This window comes from Mucor velutinosus (assembly GCF_035048745.1).
Source record: "Mucor velutinosus strain NIH1002 chromosome Unknown tig00001544, whole genome shotgun sequence".
Lineage (NCBI taxonomy): Eukaryota > Fungi > Mucoromycota > Mucoromycetes > Mucorales > Mucoraceae > Mucor > Mucor velutinosus.
Window position 1 is genome coordinate 223,688 of NW_027041908.1, and position 18,453 is coordinate 242,140.

General features: G+C 41.1%; 7 protein-coding genes across 7 annotated transcripts; 4 read left to right on the plus strand and 3 right to left on the minus strand.

Moving 5' to 3' along the window:
* Nucleotides 1-27: 27 nt before the first annotated feature.
* ATC70_005391 (uncharacterized protein) lies at nucleotides 28-1,804 on the plus strand (the record flags this gene model as incomplete). Its single annotated transcript, XM_064824682.1, has 2 exons — nucleotides 28-507; nucleotides 569-1,804. 2 exons carry the CDS (start codon nucleotides 28-30, stop codon nucleotides 1,802-1,804), a joined length of 1,716 nt encoding a protein of 571 aa, XP_064680059.1.
* Nucleotides 1,805-3,938: 2,134 nt separating this feature from the next.
* Nucleotides 3,939-5,991, plus strand: ATC70_005392 (uncharacterized protein; the record flags this gene model as incomplete). Its single annotated transcript, XM_064824683.1, has 4 exons — nucleotides 3,939-4,062; nucleotides 4,212-4,261; nucleotides 4,333-4,576; nucleotides 4,646-5,991. 4 exons carry the CDS (start codon nucleotides 3,939-3,941, stop codon nucleotides 5,989-5,991), a joined length of 1,764 nt encoding a protein of 587 aa, XP_064680060.1.
* Nucleotides 5,992-6,253: 262 nt separating this feature from the next.
* Nucleotides 6,254-9,035, minus strand: ATC70_005393 (uncharacterized protein; the record flags this gene model as incomplete). Its single annotated transcript, XM_064824684.1, has 3 exons — nucleotides 6,254-6,741; nucleotides 6,821-8,432; nucleotides 8,499-9,035. 3 exons carry the CDS (start codon nucleotides 9,033-9,035, stop codon nucleotides 6,254-6,256), a joined length of 2,637 nt encoding a protein of 878 aa, XP_064680061.1.
* Nucleotides 9,036-9,641: 606 nt separating this feature from the next.
* On the minus strand, nucleotides 9,642-11,560 carry ATC70_005394 (uncharacterized protein; the record flags this gene model as incomplete). The annotated part of the gene is made up of 5 exons (XM_064824685.1): nucleotides 9,642-10,391; nucleotides 10,480-10,743; nucleotides 10,802-11,224; nucleotides 11,275-11,441; nucleotides 11,497-11,560. The coding sequence occupies 5 exons, from the start codon at nucleotides 11,558-11,560 to the stop codon at nucleotides 9,642-9,644; spliced, it is 1,668 nt and encodes a 555-aa protein (XP_064680062.1).
* A 246-nt stretch (nucleotides 11,561-11,806) lies between these two features.
* On the plus strand, nucleotides 11,807-14,008 carry EXO1_6 (Rad2 nuclease; the record flags this gene model as incomplete). The annotated part of the gene is made up of 9 exons (XM_064824686.1): nucleotides 11,807-12,068; nucleotides 12,132-12,191; nucleotides 12,257-12,518; nucleotides 12,574-12,759; nucleotides 12,827-12,980; nucleotides 13,043-13,600; nucleotides 13,662-13,710; nucleotides 13,780-13,890; nucleotides 13,950-14,008. 9 exons carry the CDS (start codon nucleotides 11,807-11,809, stop codon nucleotides 14,006-14,008), a joined length of 1,701 nt encoding a protein of 566 aa, XP_064680063.1.
* Nucleotides 14,009-14,545: 537 nt separating this feature from the next.
* EXO1_7 (Rad2 nuclease) lies at nucleotides 14,546-14,826 on the plus strand (the record flags this gene model as incomplete). Its single annotated transcript, XM_064824687.1, has 2 exons — nucleotides 14,546-14,676; nucleotides 14,733-14,826. 2 exons carry the CDS (start codon nucleotides 14,546-14,548, stop codon nucleotides 14,824-14,826), a joined length of 225 nt encoding a protein of 74 aa, XP_064680064.1.
* A 701-nt stretch (nucleotides 14,827-15,527) lies between these two features.
* On the minus strand, nucleotides 15,528-16,984 carry ATC70_005397 (uncharacterized protein; the record flags this gene model as incomplete). The annotated part of the gene is made up of 3 exons (XM_064824688.1): nucleotides 15,528-15,679; nucleotides 15,748-16,645; nucleotides 16,706-16,984. 3 exons carry the CDS (start codon nucleotides 16,982-16,984, stop codon nucleotides 15,528-15,530), a joined length of 1,329 nt encoding a protein of 442 aa, XP_064680065.1.
* Nucleotides 16,985-18,453: the final 1,469 nt, after the last annotated feature.

Here is an 18,453-nt window from a genome sequence, read left to right on the forward strand (position 1 = left end):
CACCCCTATCTTGAAATACTACTTAAAATGGACTTTTGCACCACTGATACAGATAACACCATGTTACACTCACCCACCTCGTTGCGTCTTCAAGACCTCATCACTGCTCCTGCTAAAGCTGAATTCTTGTTGGAACTATTGACCCCTGATCAGATTTCTGCCATTGAACAGACATTGGGTAACGTAAAGAAGAGAAGACTCAACAAGGCGCCCGCTACCACCCAAACGGCCGTCGCATCTCCATCCTTTTCACCTGCCAACCCCACTTCTCCCATCTCCACGACTGCAACTACAACCCCAGCTTTGAAACAATCCAACAATAGCACCACCAACAACAACAATAGCACATCAGCTCCGAATGAACCTGTTACTGAAATGAAGGATGGCGTCGAATGGGTTTCGTTTGTCTACTCTCATAATCGCACTCTTAAAAGATATTCCATTCGCACGGATCTTCCTCAAATCGATCTCTCGGTGATTGACGACAAGTTCAAGAGTGAGAACTGTGTAAGTAATCCATGCCCCTCGTTGGATTTTGAGGGTGAACCAAAGATTAACCCTGGTATAGGTTTATCCTCGAGCTAATTTACCCAAAGAAGAGTATCACGGTAACAGATGGGCTTATGAGACTGAATGTAATGTGCTCGGTTGGAAATTAGCATGGCTTAATAAAGATGAGATTGCTGGTAAGCGTGGATTGATTCAACGTGCTGTTGATTCTTATCGTAATCGTTACCCTAGTATGCGATCTCGTCGTGTAGCTCGCCAAGAAAAGCTAATGAACGGCACACTTCGTAAACGTAAGCATCGTGAGGGCGATGCTGAAAACGATCAGGACATGAGCTCATCGTTGTCCGGTGTTACCATTCAGTCTGCCCATCATCCCAAAACTATTGCTATTGAAGACGCCAACAACCAACGCTTTCGTATCAAGATCAATGTCGAGTCTGTTGATCTCGAGGAAATTAATATCGAGTTTCGCAAGGCAAACTGTCCCTACCCTCGTGTTATGAATATCGCTCAACCCAATCCTCCCTCGTCGCGCTGGCTGGAAGAAACCATGTGTAATGAATTGGCCTGGAAATTGGCTTGGCTGAACCCTAGACATCTGGCTGGTAAAAAGAACATGCTTCAACGTGCTTTGGATATCTATCGCTCCAAGTTTATGCCCTCGCTTCAGCCTCGCAAGAACTCCAATCGTGTGGCACCTATTCCTCCTCCCTCCTTGACCAACACTGTCAGCCAGCAAGCCTCTCTCATGGATCTCTTACCTGTGAATACCGTTCCTTTAACTGCTGATGCCTTGTCTGCTCAAAATGCCTTGTATGAACAGAATAGCGCTGTAACTGCTGCTGCTGCTGCTTCGCCTGCCATGTCCAATATGAGTGGTACAACCGAATCCCTTGACTTTGCTGATTGCTTCTCGCTGGCCGATGAAGAAAACAAGGACGATGCTGCTGCTAATGCTGCTGCTGCTGCTGTATTCTGTGATTTGTTGTTACAAGATTCCTCTGTGCTCTTTGACAGTGCCAGCAACACAAGCACTCGTATGAACTCAACCAGCTCTTATTCCTCTGATAGCACTGCCTGTACTCCTAGCCCTACTATGCCCAACGATCCTTTCTCTGCTGATTTCTTTGATAACTTTATCATGTCTTCCTCTACCGCTACAGACGATCCATTCTACAACATGGTGATTGACAGTTCAGCCACGACGACAACTGCAGCCGATCTCTCGAAATTGTACAATACAACCATTGAAGACACTTTTACCGCCAGTAATTTGTTGGATCCCCTCTTTTAATAACATCATTTTGTATATAGTTTTTTCCATTCCCATGCATCTCTTCTTTCTTCATCTTTATATACTTATTCAATCAACATCAACAACATACAAACACACACACACAAAAAAAAAAAAAAAAAAAAAAAAAAAAAAAACTTATTTTAATTTCTATTCACAGTTACTTTTCTTATAGAGCAATACATGGGTTTCCAATTTTATATCTAACTCTTTCAAAAATAAAAATATTTATTCTGTCTACAACACACTTTTTGATTTTTAAGGTTACTGGGAATCGAATGTCAAGAAAATGTGAAAGATGACACAACTGGGCTTGTTTCTCTGGATGAAGCTTATTTCCCCACACTTGATAAACGTTTAGGCCTCAATTTTTTCTGATTCCGGATCTACTCCAAATCTTTTTTTCAATAGATATTTAACCTCTTTGGTTATTGGCAACGATGATGAGTTTGAAGTAGGATGCTGTAGGATTTGACTCAATCAGCACATTTGTCTCATACACAAGCAAATGTATGAAGCACAACGAAATTTGACGGTCTTCTAGCCTTCATATCTTGACATGTAGACCTTTCTGAGCCACCGGAATAACGCCAAACAATTGTACTTGAGTAGTAGTGCCTTCCTGGCACATTTGCTCAACTTTTTGGGGACCTAAAAAAACATGGCCAAAAACTGACCGAAAACCATGAGGTACCCCTCATGGTTTTCATCGAAAATCAAACAATCGCATTTTTCACCTTGAAAATGAAGACTTTTACTAGGGCATATATTAATTCAAAATGTGTCTCTCGATCCAAACCAACCTCTGAAACCACTTTTATGAGGCTTTCATATGCAAAATATGACTATTTTCGCTAAAAAAAGCCTCATTTCAAATTTTATTAAATTGCTCAATAAGTTCAGTCAAAACACTTATTATAGTTAGCACCATTGGAAGCGCCTTGAAAAGCACTTCAATAATGTATTAGGAAGCGTAGGGTGATCATCACAGTTTATATAGTCGGATATCATAAAATAAATTAAAAAAGTCGAAAAAAGACGAAATCTGTCCAATCTTAAATAGAAAAAAAAAAAAACTGAGTTTGAAAGTGTTTTGGCGGCGGCGGCTTGCTGCTGGCTGACCAAAATGCCTTTCTGATGATGACAATGGATTGGGATGCTGATTAAATGAGGGTCAAGGATTTGAAAGGACTAGCGCTTAGCCTGAATACTCTCTTTTGCTTTTATTGGGCTTGTTCGTATCTGACAATGCCGACCAGCTTGACTCATCTTCAAAATATATATGTAATTGCAGCTTCCTCATCTTGATCTGCAGCATTTCAACATGGCATGCAGGCAGTATGCGCTTCATTTATTCGCTTAAAAAAGACTATTGCCACTGGCTAAAAAAGCTATTTCGATATGTAATGAGAATATCTTTGAAACATGTAGCCGATTTTTTTTTTTTTTTTTGAGAATGATGGCTGTAATCTCGTTGACAGTTGACAGATGCTGAGTGCGCCTATAACCACCAACAGTTAGCTCCAATCTTATTTGAGAGTCGATTCGAATGTGAGCATGCTCGTTGATATGATTTCAGGCTTGCCGTTCTTCTTCTTCTTCTTCTTCTTTACTCAGGATCCCAATAGTTATTGTCATCTTACATGAATTACAACGAGAATCATGTTTTCAGGAACAACATCTGGCAGCGCTTTCTGTCGCCTTTAGCGATGTCTACTATAACAACTCACATCCTGTCATTGTATCAAGATATATTCATAACGTTTTGCCATTGAATCTGCACATCACTCCTAGCAATTAAAATGCCACAATAAGGAAATTGTACATTAAAACATTTATCAGATGTCAGACACGATTGTCTATACAAGAATCTTTTTTATATATATTTGCATATCTCAGGATGTTCTGCGAGTTTTACTCTTTTAATCCATGTCTATTGCATTTGATGCTATGTACATGAGCTTTATTGTACAACCAATGCTTCAATCAGAAGACCAAACGGATCATTCAAGCTGTGTATATTGAGAGACACAAAATAACCTTTATTGAAAGCCAGACCTGCCCATAAAACGGCACAAGTGGCAGCTTTTTTTTTCTTTTTTTGCATTTTAAACTTTCTTTCACACATCAAAATATGGCTATTGATATGACATTATCACAGTGGGCCACTGTTGGTTTAGGCGCCTTGGTCAGTTGGCTTCTTCTAAACTGGTTTGCTACTCCTTCTCCCAAGAAGTTTACAGTGAAAGCACCTGAAGGTAATACCAATGTTGTAAAGTAGCAAAAAAAAAAAAAATCCCCCCTCGTATTGTCAACATGTATCTCTCAAGTGGATCTTGCTTGCTTGAATACATGGACAAAACCCAATAAAGAGCACATGTACTTAAAATAATTTGCTCTCATATAGCTGCCGACCCCAAGTGGACTGGACAAGTGCTTGAGAATCCTACTCTTCGTGTAAGTATCAAATGTGTATCCTCGACGCGTTTTTCTCTCTCTCTCTTGCTTTACTGACACTATATGATTAGAATGCTAGTGATCCTTCAAATATTGTGTGCTTTGATCCTTCTACTGGTTGCCTTATTGACACTATTCCCAATCCTACTCCTAAGGACATCAAAGAATTATATGAGCGCACTGCAGCAGCCCAAGTAAAGTGGGCTAAATCCTCCTTTGAACAACGTAAAGCTGTGCTTCGTTCCTTGTTGGCTTTTGTTTTGGAGAATCAAGAGGCTATTTGTCAAGCTGATTGTAGAGATACCGGAAAAACGAGTAAGTAAACTATAGGTGTTTGTATTTACTGAGATTATCTTATTGACTTGACATGGCGACGCACATCAGTGATTGATGCTTCGTTGGGCGAAGTCATCACCACCTGTGCCAAGTTGCGTTGGACTATTGATAATGGTGAATCTGTCTTGGCTGATGATTACCGTAGCCCTGGATTGATGATGATGTACAAGAATTCCAAGGTCGTGTATCAACCTTTGGGTGTTGTTGCTGCTTTGGTCAGTTGGAACTACCCCTTCCACAACGCCATGGGTCCTGTCATTTCTGCCCTCATGTCTGGTAATGGCATCATTGTGAAATGCTCGGAATATGTGGCCTGGTCTTCTCGATACTATGAAAAGATCATTAAGACATGTCTCTCTGCTAACGGCGTGGATCCCGATTTGGTTCAGTTTGTCAGTGGTTTTGCTGATGTTGGCGAGGAGGTCATTCGTTGTGGTGTCAATCATGTTACTTTTATTGGTTCCCCTGCTGTTGGTAAGCTCGTTCAACGCAACGCCGCTGATTACCTTGTCCCCTGTGTCCTTGAATTGGGTGGTAAAGATTGTGCCATCTTGTTGAAGGATGCTGATTTGGTGCAAGCTGTTCCTGTCTTGATGCGTGGTGTTTTCCAAAACTGCGGTCAAAATTGTATTGGTATTGAGCGTATCATTGTTGCCTCTGAAATTTATGACAAGGTGGTTGAAGAGATGAACACGCGTATTGGTAAGCTTCGCCAAGGATCCATTCTTGCTGATGGTGAAGGCGTCGACTGTGGTGCCATGACCATGGGTAACCAATTTGAGAGATTGGAAGGCCTTGTTCAAGAAGCTGTTTCTCGTGGTGCTCGTCTTCTTCGCGGTGGTAAGCGTTTCCATCATCCCAAGCACAAGCATGGCCAATACTTTGAACCTACTTTGCTTGTGGATGTCACCCCTGACATGGACATTGCCAACAATGAGGTCTTTGGCCCCATCATGGTGATTATGAAGCACAATGGTCCTGAAGATGCTGTGCGTGTTGCTAATCTTTGTCCCTTTGGTCTTGGCTCATCTGTCTTCTCTGCTGATAAAGCGCTTGCTGAAAAGATGTGCTTGCAACTCAAGACGGGTATGGCTAACGTGAATGATTTTGCTGTCAACTATCTCTGTCAAGGTCTTCCTTTTGGTGGTGTCGGTATCAGTGGTTATGGCCGTTTCTCTGGTATTGAAGGCCTTCGTGGTTTATGTAACCCCAAGGCTGTCACCACGGATAGAATTCCTGGCGTCAAGACCCCTATTCCTCCCATCTTGGATTACCCTGTCAAGAGTGGTGCTAATGGCTGGACCTTTGTCAAGTCTCTTAACCATTTGGTTTATAACCCTGAAGTACCCGCTAAACTTAAGGCTGGCCTTGATCTTGCCAAAGCAAGCATGTAAAGAAGAAACTTCTGCTTGTCAGGAACTCAAAATTAATACAGTAATCATAAAGCATTTTAATTCATGAAATCAGAATAGACTCGACGACACACATGTAATTTTATTCTCAAAAAGTGTGTGTGTGTAGGTGTAGGTGTATGTGTGTATATATATAAGTTAGTAAGAGAGAGACAGAGAGTGAGAGAGAGAGAGAGAGAGAGAGAGAGAGAGGAAGAGAGGGAAACGGAAGAGAATCAACAAAAGAAAAAGTATGCTGGAATAATCAAAAAGGTGGGGCACGATGAGTTGACGATGACGGTAGTAAAGAGGAACAAGGTGAAAACGAGGATAGGGGTAGTGGTTGTGATTGTGCTTCTTGATAGAAAGAGCTGGTGTTATCAGCGATACCCAAGGAGCTTGGTGAGAAGCGTTCCTGTGTGTCGTTGAGGTAGGAAGATCGAGGCAAATCTTTTACAAACGGATGATTGCGTTGGCAAAGAACATAATAGACGTCCAGTAGACAGTATGCGTCGCAAGCACCGTAAATGATCTGCTCTTCAGTAAGAGGACGCTTTTCCCAGTTGCTCAGCTGCTGGCGTTTGTTCAAGGACACATTGAGAAATGAATTAACCACACCTGCCAGACCACCGGCAACGGCTTTACCACCCAATGTTTTGATATTTTTAAAGTCAACCAACTCTTCGATCTTCCATTGCTGGGATGAAGGCATAGACTGGTGCAGTAGGTCTAAATCACCAGAAAAGTCGAATGCTAAAAAAAAAAAAGAAATCAATCGCCCAATGTTAGGTTGACAAGGATCCGGTGCGAGCCACACATTCTCCATTCTTACCTAATTTAACCGTGTTTTCATCTTCAAATAAACGACGCAAGATTTCTTCAGTCAAATGATACAAGCGAGCATGTTGCGGCTCAAAAATGGTCTTGAGATCCACCAAAAACACATAGCCATCAATATCGGAAGCAATTTGCATAAGCGCCGTCTTTACAAATCCAGTTTTGGCAAATGTAGGTACCCATTCCGTATCCAGACCACAGACCGTTGTACTTGCAAGGATGCCTTTCATTTGCAGCAGTGTTGCCTCAGAATCCACCAGGACACGCTTGACATGGGGCGATAATCGGTAAAAGTTTTCAGGCTGTGTCTTGACCGGCTTCTTGCGAGAAAATTGGGTGCGATGACGGGAAAGTTGTTCTCCTTTGACAACACCCAGAAGCCGTTGATTCAGTGGTAGAGCATTGTAGCGGCAGTAGAATTCTTGCTGTTTGTACAATGAAGCAAAATAAGGCGGGGCCACCACATCACCCGTGTCAATCAGTTCCTTGATAGCCAGACGAGCCAAGACAGGATCATCTTGGCAGACGAGGTCAATCAAGCCATTAAAGTTGGAACTAGCATCAATGGAGGTGTCGTCATCTTCAAGCTGCTGAATTGCCCTTTGAGCAAGAATGTAACGCAAACAAGCGTAGCGTTGTGAGAGCAGTATAAAGTAGTAGTCATCGCCTGATTGGATATCCAGCTCCTTCATGATCTTTGCGCCGCAATTAACCAAGTCTTTCTGGAATTTACGTTCCTTCAATCTGGATAATTGATGTGTCTTATCCGTGCCATCAAACAGATCCTTCAAGTAGATTTGGGGTACAACATCGAGATTACCAGCATAATTGAACCGAAGTTGTTTATTGATAAAAGACAGCAATTGCTTTTGAAGATCAGGGTGATCCGCATAGAGTGAAGGGAGACACATGCCATGACCTGCAGTGAAGAAATGATCTGCAGTGGTATCGGGTGGGAATCGAGAGAACAATGCGAGTTTACGAATGGTGGCAACTGCTTCATCGTAGTAGGCATGCTTCATCAGAGAACGGCATAGTTTCAATCCATCGTCCTCTAATTCACAGCCAGAAGCAATCAATGCGGGGAGGTCAAAGACATCCATGGCATAATAGACAACAACTGGCGATGGTATCGTTTCAATCGTTTGAACGAGTTTCAATTGGTGATCACGAGTTAGGGTATATCGATCAAACACATCAGCTGGCATACCGAGCATGTCTGCCAGAGTGATGACATGTTCTTCTTCCTCTTCTTTATCCTCATCCTCATCCTCATCCTCATCCTCATCCTCATATTGATCGTTGACGGTATGTTGCTGCTGGTCGTGTTGATCCACATCGTCAAATGATATCAAATCAACATCCTCGCTCTGCTTTTCGTCATGATCATCAGCAAATGAAATCAAATCCACTTCTTCTGTCTGCTGTGGTTGCTGCTCTGGCGCAAGTCTTGCCTTGCACTGTTCAATCTTTTGTTCAAGAGGTGTATTCAAGAACTTGGCGAGTGCACTGCAGAGGTTGGTTGCCAGCAATCGTCTGAATTTACTGGTCAAATCCTTGTTCTTGGGGTTGTCGGCAAAGTAATTGGACAATGTCACCAAGGTATTCTATAGCAATGTATAAAAACACATGTTAATTTACAAAACATAGAAGCACGGGATCGAGTCATTTACAAGAATAAAATCACAGGGATCATTGCAATAGTGGAGGTAGTCTTTGAGCCTTGATTCAATCACGGATCCAGTTTCAATCTCGCGGATACGAATGTAGATTTCAACGTTCTTGTACACATTGACAAGTCGGTTGACCAAGCATGCGTCGTCCATGTTTTTGCAAATGTCCACCAGTTCTTCGTTGGAGATGTGAGTTGACGAGGGTACGAATGCCAGCACAGGTGCGACGGGCGTGTTGTTTGTTTCGCTTTGGGCTGGGAATGCTGTTGTTGCTGTTGTTGTTAATAATGTGGGTTTTGTCGAGGAGGCAGCAGCAGCAGCCGCAGGTTGAAAAGGTTTTGCAGAAGCCGGTAAATAGGCTTTTGCTATACGAAATGAAGCAGCGGATAGAGTAGGCCTGCTTCTGCCATGAGCGTTATGCTTTTGGTGTGGCACATGTTGTGTTGACTTTAGTTTTTGCTTTGAGTCGCTAATAGCACCAATAACCCACTCTTCCTCGGAGGAATCAGACTCCAAGTCTTCAGTGAGACTAGCCATATTCTTTGGAATAAAAGGGGAGGAGGGGGGGAAGGGGCAATGTTCAAAAAAGTAAGAAGGGAAAAAGGAAATGAAGGGAAAAATTTTCGAACAGGATATATAAATTTCAGTGTCCTTTTTGGTCAACATGTGTGCAAAATGTAACATAACCATGATGTGAGCCAATCAATGGGATGAATGATTTCTTTATTATCAAAATGACTTTTTAAGGTATGATAATAGAAAACAGGGAGTAGAAGAGGGGAGAGAATATAGCATACCGAGTACGACGAATGCAGTGCTCACAGAAAGGACGTAATGTTGTAATCTCGTCTGAAATGAGCATTTCTTTCTCTAGGGGGGAGCAACAATTTCATTGATGCAACTAGCTTCGTTATGGAGCTTAAGCAACATATGAAAGTGTAAGCATCAAATGTGAGCTACTGCAAGTCGAGCTCGTAAAAATAGCATCATTTTTTAACAGAATCGAGTGGCCAGATCATCATTCAGTCAGGGCAACGGCCTCTTCTTTCGGGACATCAAACCATGTCAATGCCAAACTTGAACCATATGTACATTTCTGTTGTGCAACAACAAAAAAAAAAAGAAGGGTAATATAGACTTGCTTTATTTGCTTATTGAAGAAGGAACCTTCTTGTCATAATCATCTAATCTCGAAGCCAATCTCTGAAAGAATCGCGTGGATATACTAGGTCCATCACCACGCGAGGCAGACAATGCGTTTGTTGCTGCAGAAGCGCCACCCGATGTAGCAGCAAAAGCACCTCTTGGCGGAATACCTCTGGTGATGAAGTTGCCTCCAATGCCTAGCCCTGTTTCAGATCCAAATCCACCAAATCCAGTCAAGAAGCTCGCTGGCCTCAATACGGGGGCCTTGGGTTCTTCTTCTACTACGCCTGCATTTGACGGCGATGGTGATGATGCTTGCGATGTGTGTGCGTGGTGGCTATGCTGATGATTTATATTATTTATAGTATTAGATGTATTAGATATATTAGATGTATGATTGTTGGTGGTAGTGGTATGAATAGTGTGGGATGCATGTGGATTTAAATTATGTGCTGTATTTGCTACTGCTGCAACTGCTGCAGCTGCAGTGGTGTGTATCATTTCCTTCTTCATGACAGTGGACAGGATGGAAGAGTTGGTGGATGAACTGGTGCTGGTAGATAAACTGGCTAATCCAGCGTTCTCTCGTTCCGATACAAGGTACTTTAGTCCTTCTTGCAACTTCTTCTTGTCTGTATTGTTTGAATCTGCTGTAATGATGCGATGGCGGATTTCGTTCCTTAGGTTCAGATTGCGTTCGATTTCTTTTTGCATTTCTTGTCTGAATTCTGCAGAAAATACAGGCCCCTGTGTGCCGGCCATCACATACAAAGTCAATATATATATATGTGTGTGTGTGTGTGATGCGTAATGACATTTGTAGGCTACTACGTACCTTTGTAATTTCAGTTTCCTTGGTGCCATCCTGTGATGAGACAGAAAATGAATTAAAGCCGCTGTGTTGGCTCATGCTGGGGAAATCGTCTTCATCCAACAGTTTAGGCTCACTCAGACTATGAATTGTGTCTTGCGCTTGCTCCAATCGAGCTGCATATTCTTGTGCCTGAATCACCATGGCAGCCAGCTTTTCCTCGCATTCAATCTGTTGATTTTCGAGTTCAGCAATACGTGCTCGCAATTGCTCGTTTTCAGAAACAACCTGTATCTTACTGTGAGTATTATAGTCTTATACGCCATATCTGCATTAGATGCTTTACCCTGGACAGATCCATTTGAATATTTTTGACCAAATGCGAGGTATTCGAGCTCGATTGCTTCTGTGAAGTAAGCGCTTTATCCAACAGAGCTTGCAAATTTGTATTCACATCCCTGGTTGCCGCTAGTTTCTGCTCCACTTCTGCCAGCCTCTTTGCATAAACACTCACTTTTGAACGAGAATCCACCATCTCTGATGCCATATCGTTCAGTTGAGCAGATAGACCATCCATTTCTCTTCTAAATTTCGTCAACTCTCTTCGCGCTTGATCTAATTCTTGCGTGAGGTAGATTTTTTCTTCTTCTTCTGAAAGCAATAAACCATCATTCGTTGCATTTACAGCATTGATGTCTTTCTTTGCGTCGTTGGCTCGTAATCTAAGTTCGTCTTGAAGCATCTTGTTCTCTCTTTCTAGATGTTCGAGCTATAAAAAAGTGTGAATCACAGTTGCCGTGGTAACCATCATCGTGGTACCTTGAGTTGTATGGCTTCATTTGTTTCAGAAATAACGAGACCAATTCTAGCTGCTACTTCTAAATCATTGGCAATGCTCTGTCTTTCTCTCTCTTTTCTTATGATAATCTGTCTCAGTGTCTCTATATCGTCTACTGCATACACTTCCTTGATGAAAGCAGGTTTGTCTAGACATAATAACCTTGTTACTATAGTGAAACACTGACGAGGCAAAGTATTTACCTTCTGGCGTAGTCCCAAGACGAGCTAAACAGGGTTCAAGTTCGTGCGGAAAATTACAAGACATTTAATCTAACAAAGATACAGGTTTTTTTCTCTTGTTTTTTTCGTATGATTTGTTTTATAATATATATATATTAGCAGTTGTAAATCTGTATATAAATAAAAAGGAAAAGAAAGGGAGGGGCAACAGAAGGCGGAGGATGATTTATCGCTGCAGTGTCTGTACACATCCAGCAACGCTTTGAATGCGGGACCTGTTTCCGCAACAGATGTTGTCCTTTCTTTTCCAGTAGTATATTTACCATACAAAATGAAGTGGCGTGTCTTAGTATTATTGATAGCAGGACTTGCCATGATCTACTTAATAAGCCTGTTACAAGATACTCCATATCCTCATCCTGTCATTATGCAAGCATTCGTACCAAAACGCACAAGATCCAACGAGCCATCTCAAGTGATACTTTCAGAACACGACGGCTATATCTACAGAACGCATATTCACTACGAAGCTGTATTAGATACTAACCGAGGATTTGTGCATGGTGTGGATTCTGTCAAGGTGAATGTGAATGGTATATATGTTGCATAGTATAAATTGAGCCAGAGCATCATCATTGATCAATGACGCTGTATAGGGCTGGTGATTCAAGCAAGAAAGAAGAAAGGCGACCTTTTGAAAGAAGAGCCTGAAGAAGGTTGGTATAGCATTGGGTTCATTGCATGTATCTCTCATATACTGATTGCGTTGTTCGATTGTTAGAGTGGGAAGATTGCTTTAGGCATTTGTTGTCTGGGCCAATCACTAAAGTATCAAAGAGCCCCGAAAACAGTGATTCTGTTCAATTTACAGTGCTATTCCATATACTCGAGAACGATACAGTGAAACACTTTGTGCGAGTCTATTACTTAGCAAATGACAATAGCGATGGAGCAGTCAGCTACGAATACAAGGAGATCTTGATGCCTGGCAACACAATGATCAATGCAATTTCGCTGGAGCAGGATTCGATATTATTTTCTCGGTAAGATAAATGCATGAATGTGATTTTAAACCATCTTTCTCATCTATTTTTCCAGTGATCCCGATGCATATAGATTTAGAATTGTTGCATTTCCTGATCATTTCACCAAGTCGCCTCATTCAGAAAAATCTTCGGTGATCACAACAACCGTCGGTCAAACAGGCGATCTTGTCAGAGCCTACCATCAACCTGGAGGAACGGAATCGCATGCCAATTTACTATGCAAATTGTATTCGCCAAAGTAAGTAAGATGCTACTTTTTTTTTTTTTTTTACAGGCAATGCATTAGCTGATCACCATGATTCAAGCATTGAAACGTACCGTGTATTCACGCTCGATATTCACAAAACCAAGAGTCTATTTCACACAAATGTCACAATTTCAGATGGTACAGCGCTCACATCTTCCGATAAAGGCACAAAGAAGGGCAAATGGATACTCAGGGACCATCTTAATACAAATGTGAGTGCGGATGACTTGGGAACATGGGCGTGAAAAGAGGAAACTGAGGTTATTGTGAGTAGGACAGTACTTTTGTCGATGAGAACCTAGAGTACATGGCATTTGTAGATGGAGCACATTTTCATCACGAGCGCACGTTGGTCAACATGCCCGTGCCTTCTATTTCTCGGTCAAAAGATTCAAAAACAATGGTGGTATCTCTCATTCGAAACGATTTTCAAACATTGGATTTTACAGACAACCTCAGTGCTCTGATGAATAACGAATATGAGCGAAAATATCTGTACAAAACTAGCGATGGCGACTATTTGCACGAATTTTATCACACCATGCAGGTACCTGATTCAGTGGAACCCAGTGACACGGCGTTTGATGCCACTGATATCCGCGGTGTGCAATTGAATGCCAACGGTACATTGCTCGCTGTATGGACAAAAGCCAACTCTGTCTATATCTATAAGCGAGGTTCAGGAGACCAAATTCAAAAGGCATGGGGCGATGTGGGTAGTATCTTTGAATCGAAACCGCTGACCGGCAGCCCACATCATTTAGAGAAGCCTCTAGAATGGATTTTGAGGATGGTGATTTCACCCACGGAAGGCCAAATTGGATCTATTGCGGTACGTTGTGTTTAGGGAAAACAGGCTGCGTGTGTATTTACCCCATGTTATTTGTATATAGCCTATTGGCGCCGCCATGTTCTGGAGTAGTGAAGGATCCAACTATCTCTGTATGTGTACCATTTTAAAGAAACCCAATGCAATGCTTGCAAGTTCACTTACATTGATATCTGTTGTAGCTGTGGGAATGAGGAATAGCATTGTAAATACTTATTTGATTGATGAGATGGAGGAACAAAAAGTCGTCAATTTCAGAAGCTTCATGAGAGACAAATGGGATCTATGGATGGGTGAGTGTACAGCATAGCATGCGTTTAGAGCGGTGAAACTAATATCGAGTTGACGGTAGTCATGTCGATGATTGTAACAATCTTTGTTGTCAATGAGTACAAGACATACCCTGTATGATAGCTAGAGAAAAGCAATATATTTGTACATACCCAATATCTTTTAATTTACACGTTGTATTGTATTCTGGATGCATAAATAAAAAAACACAGTGATCTACTCGTTGAAGCGAGTCCATGATCATATTGGTTTTGATATGAGCCCAGAACTGCCTGCTGCTGATCGAGAAGACACTCAAAAACATTGGTGACCTTGAAAGAAACGAAATCCCTCAAGAGAACTATGTGGTGATTGATCCTGGTAGGCGAGACATCCTCTTCTTTATGCGTGAAGACAGCACTACTGACGACCCGCAAATTTTTCGGTTCACAAAGCCTCTCCAAGTTAAGATGCGCAAGACTAGACGCTACCGCCACATGAATAAAGAGACCAAGCCTCAAGAGAGCACTGTTTCAAAAGCACAGATGATAAACTCAAACTCCTTGTAGTTGCCTCTTTATCAAGATTATTTGTGCAGACTCTAATAAACTATATACTATCTCTTTCTATTTTAGATACGTAATAAGCCGCCCTGACGAAAGGCATTGTATTCCAGGCATGGAATACAGATACTGGAACCGGGATGTCCCTGCCTGCATGAACATGATCTGTATTCTGCAAGCTCTGCGAGCCACTGGGAATCGCCCTCCTGAACTCCAACCACCTCGCCAACTAATCCAAATGGTACAGTAAGTTTACAATACTTATTCGTGTAGCTAATTGCTAACAAACACGTTTGCCTTAGGAACATCAAGACTGCTGTTATGTGCTACGCTAGTTTAACGGCCAGTATAGCTTCAGTAGAAGTTTGCAGTCTACTTAACATCATATACGTGTAATCTGGTATTAGTGGAACTAAAATAGTTAGTTAGCAATGCTGCCTTCATCGTATATCGCATCATGGCATCGTATAACCTTTTGTCTCAGCAACCGTAAAGGCACCTGATTTTTCACATTCATATAATGGCACCATGCCTAGTAGCTACTAGCACCATCTTAGTAGACAAAAGCTCGGATCAAGCCGTTGATAGTGACATGATAATAAAGTTCTTTTTTTTTACATCATACCAATCAAATATACAGATATTCACGTAAGCACTAGCCTCAACCTAATCTGAAAGAATTGAAACCCTTCGAAATTTCGTCATTTTACTACCAGTGTTGACAGATATAGGCATAAGTGTCAAAATGAAACCTTCTTCTTTTGTTAAAATGAACATTTTGTCAAGGAAGATTCTGCATGGACCAAAATGACTTCATGGGTGGATTTCATAAAAGTATGAATCAAGAAACGAAAATGCCAATTTTGTATAGTAATAGTAAAAATTAGCCGAGGTAATCGTTTTGTTTATTACAACAAGAAATGGAATGAAAGTAAACAAGTGCAGATAATAGAGAAAAGTAACAGTGAAATGAAGTTAATATACATACAAAGAAGATAATACAGAAAAAAGAGATAGTGAAAGACTAAAAGGACGGATTGCTAGTTATTTACATATGCATGATTGTTGTTGACTGGTGGTAATATAATGGATAAAGCTTAGATCTGACTAAGGAAAGTTTGGAGTGTTTGGTCGTCCCATATATCAGATGAGCAGGCATTATCAGTCATGGCAGCACCCTCATCAATCTTTGGTACAGATGGGTAATAGTTATTAGAAGGAGGAGAGAGGCTCAGAGATTGCATCCATTCTGTTAAAAAGACATGTGGTATGAGTACATTGACACTATAGTGGCTGTTTATTACATGGATACATTACCTCTTTCTTGATCTTCTTCGCCAATGCTCTTGCGCAATGTTGAGGGCTTTCTCATCATGAATTGATCATTCAAATACGATTGAGTCAGGTTCTCTGGAACAGAAGAAGCGAGACGATGGATACCCAATTGACCAACAGAGATGGAAGAATGTCGCACAGGTGGCGAGTAGGGAGCATATAAGCGGCTCTGTTGCTGTCTCTTTGGAGAATCAACAATGTTCATGTTTGCTAAGCGACGCTGAATGAGTGGGGATGTTGACAAAGCAGGAGAGGTAGTTGCAGGAATACCAGAGGCAGCAACTGCGGCGGCACCACCTCTACTCATGAGCAATTCATATTCTTCTTTGAGTCGATTCATCAACTCGGCCTTGCGACCAGTGGCAGAGAGGCCGCGCTCTCTCAACATTTCCTTCAGTTCAGCTACAGTAATATCATCAAAGTTGACCTTTTCCAACTTTTCATCCAGTTGACGACGATGGGTTTCAGCGTCCAATGGCTTGGCTGTGGTTGTATTTTGTGCACTGACTCTTTGGATCTGAATAGGAAGTGGCTTGGGAGCCGTTGACATTTGCTGTTGATGTTGTTGTTGTTGCATCTGTGTGACTTGAAACTGATTGTACATGCCATCTTGAACATGGGGTTTGAATTTTTGGAAATGAGGTGGTACAGAAGCAGATCTCTTCAAGCTAGAATGATGATGATTGTGATGGTAGTCGTGTTGCAATTGCTGCTGAGCTGCGGTAGTCGCCGTAGCATTTCCAGTAGTAGCTCTAGGCCATGCAAAATCGGAGTAGCTTGATGAGGAGTAATATTGATGTGGAGGTGAAACCAGATTGGAATCGGCTGAAGAAGAAGATTCGGGAGAGCGAGAAATAAACTCGTTCGCAAAATTGTGAAGCTGAATCAAAGCATTAGCATTTATATAGAAATGATTTTTTTTTGGAAAACCCACACGTACCATATCATATTGAGGTGATGAAGAAGATGATGCTGTTGCATCAAACTTTGTATTGGGCATGGCAATTGGAGAAGCACCATACAGATCGGTATTGCTGCTGTGATTTGAAATGACCATAGGCTGTGTTGTGTTGTAGTTATCAGGGTATCCCAACTGAGCATGATCTGGCTCAAATGGACTGATCAACAGATTCATATTGCCATCATCATCTCCCATCAAGGAAGAAAAGTGATGCATGTTATCTGCTGGAGGTGAGATGGAGGGATTATCGTAAAACATTTGGATTATTTGCTAGTTATTGAAATTTATGTAAAAAAAAGAAGAAAAAAAAAAAGGAATGACAAAGAATAAAAAAAAGGCCTTTTTATTTAAACAATTTCATCAAGAACATTCGAATGATACGGAGCTGTCATTGTATAATTCAAAGGCAGTGCTTTTTTCCAATTCGAATTCCGATCGTTTTTCTTCCTTTTTTTGGCTTAAATCCAATATTGTTTCTATGTCCGAAACCATATATGGAAGCATTTCCCGGCTCTAATTTGTATCCTTGACTACGGATGAAAGAATCTTGGCAAACTACAATAAGACTTCTTAGTAGTGTGTTAAACAATAACCCTTCTATTCAAAATGGAGTATACATCAAACAAAGAAAGGGTTGAGAAAGCTTTCTCCTTGAAGTCCCGTCCCTGACGTAATTGTAGAAACACTCGACGAAATAGGTTTTTCTTGTGTTTGAGAAACATAAAACTTAGCGATACTAGAATCCAGTTTTCTCAGAGATCAAGCGAAAAAAAAATAGAAAATAGGATGATACAATCAAAGCTTAGCTATTTAGATATAGAAGTTTTCTTTTGCTTTATCATGCTGTCTTAATTACTCCTAGCAGCTTCGTTTCTTACCCTTATTAATGCGAACAAGTTTATATGGTTACACTTGGCAAAGAAACTGGCCGGACATGATTTCCGCATTTGTTACTCTGTGCAATGTCCAAGAATACAAGGATCTCCGAATTAAAGGTGTAAAAAGGAAATAAAAAACTTGGAGAGATCGAGGCCTCAACTCCAGAAATGTTGACTCTCTATTTTAAGATTCGTATATGGATACTTATATGTGGAGTGAAGAATGGGTCTCGGTCAAGAAGTTACAATTCTTCGAAAAATAGTTTTAGATCCAATGTTTCTACATAGCATTTTCCATTCTCATTTCCTATGTCTGTATGATAGCCAATCAAGATCTCAATAATGAATCCGGGGCAATATTTTGGCAATAACTCGTATTTCCATTTAAAGAAGATGTCAAAAAGATCGCCCCCCTTTATCACGGCGGCTTTAGGGCACCAATGACCTAGCCTTTATTTGAAAAGCATTAGCTTATCAAAGTATCATCATACGTTTTTATTTAATACAAAGCTCTCTTTCGGCTGTCAATGCATTTTGGTATTGCGGGAAACATAGCTATTACCGAATTAATTTAAAAAAGGAGGGGTCAGATCAAGCGCAATTACCGTATTCCCACCATCAGAATAAAGTTCTTAATAATCATAATAATAGTGTGTACAAAATATTATAGATGTAAATACTAATGGAATCATGTGGTTGTTGTAACATCTTGAGGACCATCATAGATTCCTAATTTTACTACTTTTTTTTTTTTGTAAATGTTCATTGCTATTCAAAAGGAATGTTCTCTCCATCGCGATAACTCTCGGCCCTAATGCGTAAAAATCCCGCGCTCTTGTATACCAAAGT